This window comes from Cebus imitator, unplaced genomic scaffold (assembly GCF_001604975.1).
Source record: "Cebus imitator isolate Cc_AM_T3 unplaced genomic scaffold, Cebus_imitator-1.0 Scaffold106, whole genome shotgun sequence".
NCBI lineage: Eukaryota > Metazoa > Chordata > Mammalia > Primates > Cebidae > Cebus > Cebus imitator.
This window is the reverse complement of record NW_016107421.1, coordinates 2,777,908-2,792,445: the sequence shown is the minus strand read 5'-3', so window position 1 is coordinate 2,792,445 and position 14,538 is coordinate 2,777,908. Positions and strand designations below refer to the sequence as shown.

At 49.5% G+C, this 14,538-nt stretch overlaps 1 protein-coding gene across 13 annotated transcripts in view; it reads right to left on the bottom strand.

Moving 5' to 3' along the window:
• AGAP1 (ArfGAP with GTPase domain, ankyrin repeat and PH domain 1) overlaps window positions 1–14,538 on the bottom strand; it is a 617,831-nt gene that overhangs the window by 393,960 nt on the left and 209,333 nt on the right. For 8 of the 13 annotated variants that reach the window (XM_017537728.2, XM_037741753.1, XM_037741754.1 and 5 more), the window contains exons 3-4: window positions 10,543–10,630; window positions 9,793–9,804 (exon numbers count right to left, since the gene is read on the bottom strand). In XM_017537728.2, the coding sequence (XP_017393217.1) occupies window positions 9,793–9,804; window positions 10,543–10,630 (100 nt within the window). The remainder of the gene's footprint in view (window positions 1–9,792; window positions 9,805–10,542; window positions 10,631–14,538) is intronic. The other 5 variants (XM_017537733.2, XM_017537729.2, XM_017537730.2 and 2 more) reach the window with 1 other exon arrangement.

Sequence of the window (14,538 nt, the reverse complement as noted above, 5' to 3'; positions counted from 1 at the left end):
AAAAAAAAAAAAAAAAAAAAAAAAAAAGTTAAGAATTCACCACCGGCGCCCCTCTACCTTTCTGTTTAACTACTCTAAGTTGGTCAACTATCTCTTGCAACCACAAGAGCACAGACCAATACTGTGAGCATGGCCCCGGGGCTTCCGGACCAGAACAGGCAGTGCCTGGTCAGGGGCAGACTGCTCTGCTGCTATTTGGCTTCCTGGACCTGGAGCTGGGCTTCCAGACAGATGACGTGATCAAGGCCGCAGACGTGGGCAGACAAGAGCAGTGAACCCAGGTGAAAGTACATGATGGTGGTCCCACTGTGACGGTGCCAATGGCTCTGCCCATCTGCAATAAACAGGTAAGTGCACACATAGCCTCAGAGCACCTTTGGGGTCAAATTTCCTTAGGAAAAATGGTTTTTAATTACATATGTGAGACTTTCTAGGCTCTAGTCTCCTTTTTCCTGTTAAAGAATTTTTTTTTAAAACATGAGGTTTCTTGGGAAAGTAACAGTGTGTCAACAGCACGGGCTGTGCTGTTTCTGGGCTCTCTGAGTTGAGGGACACGCAGGGGCCTCTGTGTGCCGCCCTGAGGAGGATGGGACGTTCACAGAAGCCAGCGGGCCTGTCCTCTTCAGGGTGCTCCCAGGCCAGGTGTAGGTCCCAGCCCTGAATCACCATTACTTATTCAGAAATGTCTTCTTGAGGACGCAGGCTCCACCGAAGGCCCAGTATGGCTTTCAGTAAGCCCTGGATTTCTTGTCAAATTAATTATAACAATCTGGGACAATACATTCTGAGTTCTATACAGCCAACTCAAAAACACACTTTCTCCTGCCAATTTTGTCAATGCCAAAGACATGACAATCTCCTTATTCTGATTTTACAGCTTTTTTTTTTTTGAGATGGAGTCTCTCTCTTGTTGCCCAGGCTGGAGTGCAGTGGTGTTATCTTGGCTCACTGCAACCTCTGCCTCCCAGGTTCAAGCAACTCTACTGCCTCAGTTTCACGAGTAGCTGGGACTACAGGCGTACGCCGCCACGCCCAGCTAATTTTTTGAATTTTAGTAGAGATGAGGTTTCACCATGTTGCCCAGGTTGGTTGCAAACTCCTAAGCTCAGGCAATACACCTGTCTTGGCCTCCCAAAATGCTCAGATTACAGACACGAGCCACCATGCCCAGCCTACAGCTTTTCTTGCTCAAAATGAAATAGAACATGCTTTTCTTTTATTATTTTGTTGAATATCTAGTAAGAATTTTAGCATGCTTTACCTATTTTTAGAGAGTATCACCTGATCCTCACTTATGGCTTCCATGCCAGGGGTAAAGTTAGTGACTATCACACACAGAAGACCAGGGGAATGGTATTTCCATGGTGAGCGATCGGTTTAATCCTGAAAATCATTAGTGAAAATAGCTGAACTAACTTCTTAACTAAACCAACACACCAGCAGGCTCATAATCTCAACGTTTACAGTTGCTCATTAAAAAAAAATATCATGTGTTTATAATCACTTGGTTGCAACTAATAGTCAAATTCAGGTTGAAAAATCTAAAAGGCTGGATTTCATGACTAGTCAAATTTTATTGGAGTGTTACCGGTTTTTTTCCACTGCAACTTTAAACAGCACCCAGGAACAGCTTCAGAAATAAGCCCTCACATCTGGGATGCAGTGGTAGCTGACAACTTTTTTTTTTTAAAGTTATTTGACTTGGAAAGAGTTTTTGGAGCTGACAGCTTAAACGCACTTCATGTGTCCCAGAAAAATCAGACTGGGTGTTTCCCACATGTTTTGTTTCTAAGAAACTAAGTAAACATTCCTTAAAACATATTTAAGATACATGTGCTCCTGAGAACACATTTACCACCCTGATGACAGAAAACAGTTCTAGGCAGTCCTGTAGGGGGTGGCAAGGCTCACCGGGGGACACGAACTCGCAAGTGGCCGACAGCCAGCTGGTCCTGGAGGCAAGAAGCAACTGGCCGCTAGAACTCTCCTCCAGCATGCCGCACCGGCAGCTGGGAACAAGCAGCAGAAACCAAACGCACAGTGGAAAACCCCAGAGCCTCTCAGCCTCGGCGCAGCAAAGCCTGACCCCTGAGACGCTGGAAACAAGAGGGGAAGGCCCAGCGATACTGCACTGGATGCCTTTCCAGCCAGAACAGCTCCTGACCGCATCCCCTGCCCCGAAGGTGTGAGACCCCACCCTAGCCTAGGACACCTACGAGAGGGGCGGTCAGCCCATTCCCAGTCTGTTTTTTGTTTTTTTTGCCAGGCTGGCATGCAGTGGCACAATCTTGGCTCTGTGTGCCAGGTTCAAGCGATCCCCCGGGCCTCAGCCTCACGAGTAGCTGGGACTACAGGCAGTCACCACCACGCCCGGCTAGTTTTTTGTATTTCAGTAGAGACAGGGTTTCACCATATTGGCCAGGATGGTCTCAATCTCCTGACCCTGTGATCCACCCACCTCGGCCTCCTGAAGTGTTGGGATTACAGGCGTGAGCCACAGCGCCCCGCCCGTTCTGTTCTTGTCTCTAGTTTTGAAGCTATATGAGCAGTCTCAGGGATGCCTAGGGGCTCCACTCTCGGCTTCAACTGGGCAGCTGGAACGAACATATGGAGGAGGGGAGATGACCGCCCATGCCTTGGTTTTTCTACCCTTAGAGATCCAGGAACAGACACCTAGAGTGTGATAAGAGGGGCAAGATGGAGATGAACAGCACAGGAGGTGAGGGCAGAGAAGACTCGGGGCGTACAGCGGCAGGGCCTCCCGGCGGTATCCCTGTCGGTGGTCCACACGTGGAAGAGGATGCCTCTTACACCGCAGGGACCCAGGGGTGGGGCACTATGTTAGAAGGTGTTACTGTGCCCTTACGCCAGACGCGAAAGCCAAGGTTTTTAAGAAATACTCTATCTTATTTAAGTTTAGGGGTACACATGCACGTTTGTGGTAGAGGTAGACTTGTGTGGCGGGGGTTTGTTTTACAGATTATTTCGTCACCCAGGCATTAAGTCACCGTTAGTTATTTCTCCTGATGCTCTCCCTCCTCCCACCCTCCACCCTGGCATGGGCCCCAGTGTCTATCATTAGCCCAGTCTTCTACAAACATTCCTTTAAGTCCTTACAACAACTGTGAAGCAGGGAAGAGCCTGTGGAAACTCAGGACAGCCCAGGACTCTGGGACCTTTCAGTGCACCACGCTTTTGCAATGACCCGCTTCTGAAACCATTCCACTGCTCCCCAAGCAGTTTCTGTGCAGTCATTACAGAGAGGTCCTTTCTCCAGGAGGCGAAGCAGCTCGTTCCTTCCTACAGACCCTCCAAGCCTTTATCAAACCCTGATGTGAACCAAATAAACCAAACAGACGAGCGAAAGGCTTCTCTTGGAGGGATGTAAGAAATGAGATGGGCGTGGCCTAATTTCCTGCTTCCCAGGCAAAAAGCGAAAGTATGTTTGAGAATTTCTTATGACTTATGCTCAAAAACTCTACTTTCCTGAGTTATGTAACTGTCCAGCTTCTCATCTGTTTCTCACTTGTCCTTACCTGGTAGTTATAAATTGCTCTTAGCCCCTGGTATTTTCTCTTAAAGCTTTTCGTACTGAGCTCTGGATGTTCAGGCTTCCTCAGTCTCCCCTGCCTGTTTGGGACGCTTCTGTACACAGGGAACCCTTCACCCTCCGGTACCTTTTCCATTTGGGAGGACACTGGCTTCCCCCGCCTTACAGTGGCAGGCTCCTGAGTGGAAGGGCTGCCCTGAGCTCCTTGACCCTACTGTTCAGCTACCTTGGCTACCAAATGCTATCTGCAAAATGAACAAGGGAGGCAAATCTCCTAGTGACCAGTGTGTTCCATCTTTGGGAGACAGCGTGGGGGTAGCTGCTGCCCATGTGCAGCCCGAGCTGGGAAGATGGAAGAGCCTGGAGATGGGGCTGGAGGGTCACCCCTCTGGGAGGGAGGCAGGGCTGGCACCACCTTTCCCAGGCATCCCCATTACCAGCCTCCTGGCCAGGAGGAGTCTGCTGGCTGTTAGCCTAGGCATATTCAGGGCTGCCTCAGCCTCCGAGCTACCTTTCTGCCTAGAATTTTGAGTTGGTTAAGAATCCATCAAAAACTCCAGATTCCATCAGTGAAGGAAGGAACACCTGCTGAATTAAGCCCACGAAGACCCAGGAAGGACAGGGCCAGTGCTCCCACGTCATCCCTGGCCAAGGCCCTTCCCACGTCATGCCTGGCTAAGGCCCTTCCCTGCACGCCCCTCTGTGTGGCAGCAGCAGGCTAGGACACCACTGACCCTCACAGGCAGTGGGTGGGCCTCGGCAGCAAGCAGGCCCCAGCCCTCCTTTTACCGCTTTCAAATGGATGTGGGTTCCTTTCAGATCTGGGTTGAAAGCCGGCTTTCAGACAGCACACCTTCCTCTGGGTACTTTCAGTGCCATATAACAGCCTGGAGTTGGTCTGTGAACATATTAAGTGTGTCTCTACCAAACAACCAGAAAAGCCCCCACTCAATCCAAATACAGCTTAGTCTCATCTTGGGATGCTTGTGGGGCCACCTTTCTGCCCTACCCAGGGGTGCCGCAATCTCAACATGGTGCTGGTTTTCAGCTTTTCTGGTCCTCAGGTCTTTCTGGTACACAGGTTGCCCTGCACAGCTCAGGAGGGCCCGTGACCCAGGTGCCCAGGATGCCAGGGGTGGCACAGACAGACATCCGAGAAACGGGTCTCAGAGCAACGACTCAGTTATGCGACCTGGAAAGATCTCAGGAGGACGCCACACTCTCCCCACCTGCAGGGGACGAAGTGTCTCGGGGCAGGTCCACATTTCCTATCAAATTTCCACAGAATACTGGGCGTCTGGCTTTGTCTCCTTTTTCTTTTTTGAAGGGAGAGTTAAAAGCTGAGTGGCATCACATGGGTCTGTGTTGGGGGAGGCAGGTGCACACTGAATATTAAGCACATAAACACGCGATGGGGGAAGTCACGTTACACACCCAAAGCGTCACTCATGATTCTAATTAACAGCCATTATTAGAGCTCAAATGACAAATGAGTAATTTTCATCTGATTCTCTTTACAGGAAGTGAATGGCAGCTGTGAAATTGTCCTCAGAGGTGTGAAGGTTACTGCCAGCCAATGAGTCCTTGTGAGGTTCTAGAACACCAACAGACATTGCCAAAGCAACGCTGGCAGGAACAGTGATCAGTACCAAGTGACAGGGCGACTCCCACTGTTCTGCGTGCAGTGTCTGTCTAAACCAAGCCTCTCTAACCCACCACCCAGGACAGCTTTGAATGTCACCCAACACAAATTCACAAGCTTTCTTAATACACTAAGAGTGTATGTGTGTGTGTGTGTGTGTGTCTGTGTTTGTGTGTGATTTTTTTAAGTTCATCAGCTATCATTAGTGTTAGTGTATTTTATGTGTGGCCCAAGACAATTCGTCTTCTTCCAAGGTAGCCCAGGGAAGACGAAAGATTGAACACCTCTGGAGAACATCACAGGTATGTAACACACACACACTGCTGCAGGTTGAGCTGTGTCCCCTTAGGACCTGTGATGTGACCCCACGTGGACAGAGGGTCTTTGCAGATGGGATCAAGTAAAGATGACGTCATGCTGGAGGAGGGTGGGCCCTAAAGCCAATGCCTAGTGTCCTTCCAAGAAAAGTTTGGACACAGTCTCAGATAACCAGGAAAACGCTGTGACGACAGAGGCAGAGGTTGGAGTTAGGAGTCTACGAGCCAAGAAATGCCAGGGATCACTGGCAACCACCAGAACCGCTCCCCTAAAGACAGGAAGGCCCTCACCACCTCACCCCTCCCAGCAATCTACACATGCCAGCCACAGGTGAGGATCAGGACAAAGGCTATTCAGGCACAAATTAAACCAGAACAGCTGTGCACAGACATGCAGCAGACTCAACCTCAAAGCCTGCAGAAGGGGCCAACCCCGTCAACACCTAGATTTCGGACTTCTGAGAACTGTGAGAATACACTTCGGCTTTAAGCCACAGTTTGTGGTACTTTGTTACCACAACCCTGCGACTGAGGTGCATATATACACATTACACACCTAGGTGTGCACACACACCATTAAGGAATCTGTCTATACAAGAGGTTTATTCTGACTGCTCCCTACAGAGTTACCCACTTTTGCATTGTTAATTCACCAACTGAAAAAAAAACACTATTTACATCCTGCCCTCATTTGAACTGCATCTTTACTGCATCTTGTGAGTTGGATCTCTTCCCTACAAAAATAAAGTATCAACCAAAATGCATCATACAGTTAAAAGACAGCAGATGTTACCCTCTGGGATGGAGCTAAAATGCATCTGATGTATCTCCTGAAAAGCAGGCTCAGATCTGGAGATGGCTCTGCACCAGAAATGTTTCTACCAAGAGAGCTCTCCCATGAAGACAGGAAGGCCCTCACCACCTCACCCCTCTGAGCAATCTCCATATCCCAGCCACGGGTCAGGATCAGGATAAAGGATATTCACGCACTAGTTTAATCAGAAGAGCAACTGCACGACATGGAACAGATTCAGCCTCAAAGCGTGCAAAGCCCACACCTTGATTTCAGACCTCTGAGAAGTGTGAGAATACATTTCTGTTTTATGCCACACTGGGTACACATACATCTATTACACACTTAGGTGTGCACACGCACGTGCATGTGTGCACACACAGAAGGAATCTATCTGTACAAGAGGTTTACTCTGACTGCTTTCATGAAATCAACCACAAGCTCCCGATGGAGTTACCCACTTTTGCACTGTTAATTCACTAACTGAAAAACAATGTTTACATCCTTCCCTCATTTGAACTGCATCTTTAATATCATCTAAATCTTGGCTGGGTGTGGTGGCTCATGTCTGTAATCCCAGCACTTTGGGAGGCTGAGGCGGTGGGATCACTTAAGGTCAGGAGTTTGAGACCAGCCTGGCCAACGTGGTAAAACCATCTCTACTAAAAACACAAAAATCAGCCAGGAGTGGTGGCGGTCGCCTGTAGTCCCAGCTACTGAGGAGGCTGAGGCAGGAAAATCACTTGAACCCAGGACGCGAAGGTTGTAGTGAGCTGAGATTGCGCCATTGCACTCTACAGCCTGAGTGACAGAGCTGTGACCAAAAAAAAAAAAAAAATCTAAATCTTGTGAGCTGGCTCTCTTTACCACAATAATAAAATATCAACCAAAATGCATCACACAATTAAAAGACAGCAGATGTTACCCTCTGGGATGGAGCTAAAATGCATCTGATGTATCTGCTGAAAAGCAGGCTTGGATCTGGAGACAGCTCTGCACCAGAAATGTTTCTACCAAGAGGGCTCTCCCCTGAAGACAGAAAGGCCCTCACCACCTCACCCCCTCCCCACCCTCCCCACCTCACCCCTCCCAGCAATCTCCATATCCCAGCCACAGGTCAGTGAGGATAAAGGATATTCATGCACTAGTTTAATCAGAACAGGGTACAGACACCAAGAAGCACAGGGAGAATCCAAGGAGCTATCTGGACAGGCAGATCCACAGCAAACTGCCTTTCACTCAAAGCGGCTGCCCCGCTGATCCTTCTAGCAGTTGTAAGAGGAAAGGTGGGCCGACGAGAAGGTAACGGTGACACCAAGAAATGGGAAGGACACAGAGCTCACTCAAAATCCACTCCCTCAGCTGGGCGCCAGCCATTCCCATCGGCTGCGGCCTCGCCTTTGTGTGGTTATGAACCAACCACAGGTGAGGCTGAGCTATCACCAGCTGGTCAACCTCCAGCACTCCCCGAGGACGACACAGCCCTTTGCTATTCTCCACACACCCAGGCGATGACACAGTAAATTATATCCCAAACCCACTACACTCTATACCTAAAGCTTTTCAATTAAGCAAGCATGGGTAACTGATCAACACGGACTCGCTGGACAAAAACTGAAATCACTTTCCAGGGGCAGGCTCCCTGAGCATGAGAAGGAATTTCAGGATGGCAAGGTTGCGGTATGAAAGAAATCACGGCTTCTCATTCGTTTTCTTTCCCAAACAGCAAGTATGGCTCCCTTCGTCACAAGTTACAGTACAAGTCATGGCTCCCCCCACTCCCCTGCCACTGTCAGGAGGCACAAGGGTCACGTGAACAGGGAGTGACAGTCCGTTCCCTGGTCTCGTTAAAAGAGGCAAAGACAGTGGCCACCTGCGTGATTCTACATGGGAAAGGTGGCCCAGCCATGAGAAATGTGAATTCGGCAGGGCTAAGAGGCTTCCAGGCGTAAGGCAGCGCCTGTATTCTTAATTCTTTCAGCACCAGGGGCCCTAGACGCACGCCCACTGGGGTGCACCTGGGTGTCTGCTGCTGTCAGCTCCTCACACTCCCACAGAACAATCCCTGGGACCTCAAGTCAAAAGGTGAGAGGCCAGATGCCTCAGGAGAGCTGCAGCAGGGCATGAGTAAAGATCAGGGATCATGATCTTTTCCCTGACCCAGGAAGCCTTGGGCATGGGGCCCACGAGGGTGATAAGCCATTTTCACTTTGCAGATGAAGAATGGGATGTACTCACCCATGCTCCTACCCTTTAAAAAAATGTATTTTTAAAAACCATACACAATACTATGAAATTTCAGTGGAGTAAAATGTATTACTTGAAAAACCAAAGAAGGAGGGGTGTTAGTGATCAGTTTAGGTCATCCCATGGGGGCATTCCTTCCTTTTGATGTATAAACATTCAAGAGAAATGCCTTGGTGTTAGTGAAAATATAAGGGTCAATCACGCATTGCAAAGATGTCACAGTTGGGCCCAAATATGATGGAACACACTGTAAATGCCCAAAAGGAAAACAGCAAAAAGCCACAAAAATGACCAAATAGCAATATAACAGAAAGGCCACTGTAAGTGAGTCGTGGTCCTTGTTCTTACTGCAGAGACCCGGGGCCTCCAGCACCGCCCCGCCAGACACCCAGACCCCAGGGCCAGAGACAGTCAGAACAACAGCAACAGAACCAGGGCCAGACCCACGGAACTTCCTGTGATCCCAGGTTGAAATCCACAGACTTGCAGGGGCCTCAAGGCAGCTTTACTTGGAGAAGGTGATTATTTCACTTGCAGGTGAGTTAACCTCTGTATAACCTCTACAACAGCTAGCCCCGAGAGGTAAGTGGAAAACCCAAGGGAGCTCCTCTAAAAGATTCCCTAGGTGTCATCAGCTGGCTGTGGCTAAAATTCACACTCGGACACAAAGGAGCAAATAAATCATCACAACCCAGGGACAGTGCCCAGGAAAGAAGCTGGAAAGACAGGGGGCGAAATACTACCTGTTCTTGTTTCTCCAAATCTTGCCATTTTCTAGCATCTGTCTGTATTTCTCAGTGGACAGGCAAGCTTTCTCTTACTGATCTCCCACATATGAGCCTTCCTTTATTTTCACCTCTCACCTTCCTACATCATCATTTCAGTATGAAAGGTCTCTTCCTGATGCCTGAGGTGTTTATGACCGGGTGCAGAATTCTGCAGAACACTGGCAGAGCCCCAGGCCACTTCCATACGTTTCTGAACGGTACCACAGTATTCAGGACAAGAGTTAAAGGCTAGGACAGGTGTTACAGGAAACAGGTGAAGCTACTTGGGACTACTGCTAAAAAGACAACTAAGGGACAAAACAGGGTGGAATGTTCAACTGAAAAAAAAGATCAAATGAAACAAAATAGGATGGTACACAGAACAAGGAGGGAAGGGAACGCTACAGTACAGAGTGGTGCCTTTCCTCTCTCTCCAAAACAAGACAAGCGCTGCCATGAAGAAAATGAATAGTTACCTGCATCCATATCTGCAAAGAATGGAACAGCCAGTAAGAAAAAGAAGGAACCAGAAATTCAGTGTCTCAGAGTTGGATTTAACAAGGTTACATGGAGAGAAAATTTAATTTAGAAAACTGCTTGTCAACTATACCTTCATTAAGGGACACGGGGGCTAAAGGCTTTCCTCCCATTACCATCATCGTATTTAAGGCAAAAAATAAAATATGGACATGTTAACTGAAGAAGTAAATGCCTAATGGCAAAAAAAAAAAAAATCTTACTCTCATGCAAAATGATTATTAAATGTTTATAATACAATATAAGGGGGGAAACATACTCAAACATATGGTGGTGGTAATCTGAACATCTTATGCAGAAAGGCTCTACCTGTGACTAAGTAATATTACATACAAATAATGCATAAATTCAATATCCAGATCACAGACATGTCCGGTCAATATTTAAAGGAGTAACAATGGATAAAACGGACACTAGATTTAAAAGGACATTTGAAAGGACAGGACAATTAGGCAATAAATTCAACGGCATTTCATGGTTCTACTGTGCTATTCCAAATACCAAAGTGAATATAATGGCTCTGCTAAAAATACTACTGAAGAAACCACATACTTAAGGATTTTTACTGCCTGGTATGTTTTATTGCTTTCTTGACCTGTGATACATCAAAGTCACGTTTGGAATATGCTAAAGAAAATTTTTTTAAAAACTACATTCTTAAGCTTGCAACTGCCTGCCAAGCAGCATACCTTCCGGAGACTCCTCCTGGACATACGTGCCCGTCAGGTACCGGTGCACCAGGGCCGACTTGCCGCTGGCCAAGTTACCCACAATTCCCTGAAACAGAAACCGACATCCGTTAAGCACAATCCAATCGCTTTACTTGGCATTTTGCAGACACAAAGAGGCTAAAATAGACAGGCGTCCTAAACACAAACACCACCAGGCACTGGCTGGATGGCCAAAACCGAGCTCGTTCAGTGCTCCTCTTGGAGTAGAAGGGAGTCCGGCGCCCTTAATTAACATCTCACGTTCTCATCTGCCTCTGCAGCTGCAATGGCATCCGCAGTGCTGGCAGAAGCACTAGTTGGGCATTCTTCCAGAAAACAAGCGCATGGCTTACATCAGGGCTGTGTTGTTTGAGTCAGCCCGCTGGCATCTACTGCGCACCCTCCGGAGACTGGGAAAAGTGGCAGGTGAGGTGGCACCCAAGGGCAGTGCTGAGTGACGTGGGGGGAGTGGGAGGACCAGCGCACAGTAGCATCTCTAGGGAGGAGTCCGGGGTAGATCTGGGGGCAGGACAGCAGGAGCAGAAAAGGGCAGTCTAGGGGAGACCTGGGGTTGGAGGAGCAAGGCAGTGGCTGGCCACGCAGGCGAGGAGAGCACACACCTGCCTCCCAGACATAAGACCCACCACGGCATCTCCAGAAAAAGGGGACGGTGCTGGGGCTGCTGGGAGAGACGGCAAAGGTGCTCGCTTGTGCTGGATTAGAAGGCGACCCTCAGGAGTGAGGGTGACATGAGGGCCTCTGTCCTAGCGGTAACCTGGTGGCAAGGCTGACCCTCCAGGGGCTTCTTCAGAGGAAGCCTCCAAGTGGTGAACACACCTGGCCTCCAAGGGGGCCAGTCCCGCAGGGAGCTTCCCCTTCCCTGTGCTTGGGAGCTGCATACCACCCCCCCACCCCACAGTCTTCTCTAGGAAGCGGCTCATCAAAAATATCCTGCATTTCATCTTTTCCTCCCCCACTAGAACATCGCTAGTGATCAAATTTAAGCATGATCAAATTGATTCCTTAAAAGACCTAAAACATCACAAGGGACCCACCCCTGGCCACAGGTGCCCATTAAGGCCACCTGCCATTACCCGAGCTGGGACTCAGCCCCGCCTGCTCTTGGTTCCACTTGCTGTTTTTGAGATGGGGTTTCACTCTTGTCACCCAGGCTGGAGTGCAGTGGGGCAATCTCAGCTCACTGCAACCTCTGCCTCCTGGGTTCAAGCGATTCTCCTGCCTCAGCCTCCCAAGTAGCTGGGATTACAGGTATATGCCACCACACCCAGCTAATTTTGTATTTTTAGTAGAGATGGGGTTTCTCCATGTTGGTCAGGCTGGTCTTAGCCTCCCAAAGTGCTGGGATTACAGGCGTGAACCACTGCACCTGGCCGGTTCCCATTCCTGACCTCCCTCCTGCCTCCACTCAAATTATCTGAGGCTCTGGCCAGTAGGTCACCCATGACTTCCATTTCAAAGCCACTAGCCTTTCTCACTCATCATAGGCAGCTGCTGCTAAGACACTCTCTTCCGGCTTCCGCCTGTACCAACCTCCCGGCTCTGTGGGCTCTGCCTCCATCCTCTGGGACACACCGAGGCTCTCCAGGGCTCCACCCCACACCTCCAGCTGATCCTCCAAATCTAATGTCCTCACATGTGCCTGTCCACATCCAACCTTCTCTGAGTGAGTTGTGACTCCATTTAACAGGAGACACCCTGTAGACTCTGGAATCGTAGCTCACTGACGGAGGTTGGATGTGGGGAAAAAGCTGCCTATTCCAAAACCACATTCCCTGGCCACTGTCCACCCCAGCTCCAGGCACCCCTACTCAGCTCCCATCAGAACTAGGCCAGGGTTTTAAGTATACATCCGTACACCACCTATGCGGAACTTGCGCCTTGACAGGTCCATACCTCGTCTCTCCCTTCCAGGCTGCTCATCAGCTTCTGAGGCCACATCATACTCAGCCTCTCAAACCAGAGAGCTGGGGGCCATCCCTGGCTCCCAATGGCTGGAAGTCAGGGAGTCCCTCCCTCCTAGCACACGACTGCCACCTCAGTGTGGACTCTTCAGTGTGCCCGGATTGAGGAGGCAGCCTCCAGGGCCTCGCCCTGCCTGCGAGCACCTGCTTTCACCCCGAGAACACCTGAGAGATTCTTGAAAACTGACCATGAGAAAATGGCACTCCTTCATTTCACAAGTCCTGGGAGACTCCTGCTGCCTGGAGGCCACACTCCAAACGTTTTCGGAACAAACCATCTCCCTCCGAATCCTCACACACAACTTTGCTGTCAGCTAACGGGCCCAGCAGGTCTGTGAACTTGCCACAAGAACACTTCACTGCTCCTGCCACCTGAGCACCCACCTCTCTTACCTCACAAGGGCTTCACTTTCACTTGGGAAGGCTTCCCTGCTTCCCCTCCCCAACTCCCATAGGGCTCTGGTGATGCCCTGGGCTCCACCTCCCACTACACTGAGGACCCTGAAGGCCAAGACTCTGTCTCCAGATACAAGCAGACACCAGTTCCCAATCTGTACACTTGCCACAGTTCCTGGCCCCAGCAGAGGCCTGGTAAAAAAGGATGGGTGGGTGGATAGATGGATGGCAAGAAAGAAGGATGGGAAGAAGGAAGGAGAGATGGAAAGTGGAAAAAAAGAGGAGAGGAGAAGGGAGGAGAGACAGGAAGGAGGAGGGAAAACTGGTTAAGTGGATGATGAAGCCAACAGCTATTAAGAACAAACATAAAAGAGAACAAATTTGACGTGGGAGTGTGGAAGGGAAGTTCTCAGTGATTTACAGGCGAGGTAGTGGTCTGCTGCCTGAGTGAGGGCTCATGGATCCAAACATTCTCCTTTACCCAGTCCTGGCTGCTCCCACCCTCCACTCATTAGCCAGAGTGGCCTTTCTAAAAAACCCATACCCCGGGCAGGGCACAGTGGCTCACACCTGTAATCCCAGCACTTTGGGAGGCCGAGATGAGCAGATCACGAGGTCAGGAGTTTGAGACCAGCCTGACCAACATGGTGAAACCCCATCTCTACTAAAAATAAAAAAATTAGCTGGTTGTGGTGGTGCACGCCTGTTAATACCAGCTACTCAGGAGGCTGAGGCAGAAGAATCGCTTGAACCCGGGAGGCAGAGGTTGCAGTGAGCCAAGATCACACCACTGCACTCCAAGATCGCACCCTGCACCCCCAAAAAAGAAAAACCTCCAAGATCGCACCCCCTCCCCCCCCAAAAAAAAACTATACCCGATCCTGTCCTCTCACACCCCAGCAACAGCCCTCCCACCTCTCACCTTCCCTCTCCCTGCTTAGCCTTCTAGTCAATCAGCTACTAAGCCACATCCCAACAGGCCTTGCTGTCTCCAGGCAACTAAAGCTTTCCACATCAATCATTCCCCAAAATCTACTCTTACTATCAGTTCAGATGCCACCTCCTCTGAGAAGCCTTCGGCTGTGGTAGAATGTTCACGCTTCCCCCTCCTACCCCTACCCTTCCAGCCAAACTCGTATGTTAAAATCTAACCCCCAGCTGGGCACAGTGGCTCATGCCTATAATCCTCGCACTTTGGGAGGCCAAGGCAGGAGGATCACCTGAGGTCAGGAGTTTGAGACCAGCCTGGCCAAGATGGTGAAACCCCGTATTTACTAAAAATCAAAAAAATTAGCTGGGCATGGTGGCACATGCCTGTAATCCCAGCTACTCAGGAGGCTGAGACAGGAGAATCACTTAAATCTGGGAGGCGGAGGTTACAATGAGCTGTGATCACACCACTGCACTCCAGCCTGGATGACAGAGCAAGACTCTGTCTTAAAAAATAAAAACAAAATAAATAAAAAATTTAAAAACAGAAACCTAACCCCCAAGGTGATTGTATTACGAGGTGAGATAGTCACAGGTGCAGATTAGCACCCTTACAGAAGAGGCCTGGCAAAGACGTCTCACCTCTTCCTCCACATGAGGACATAGC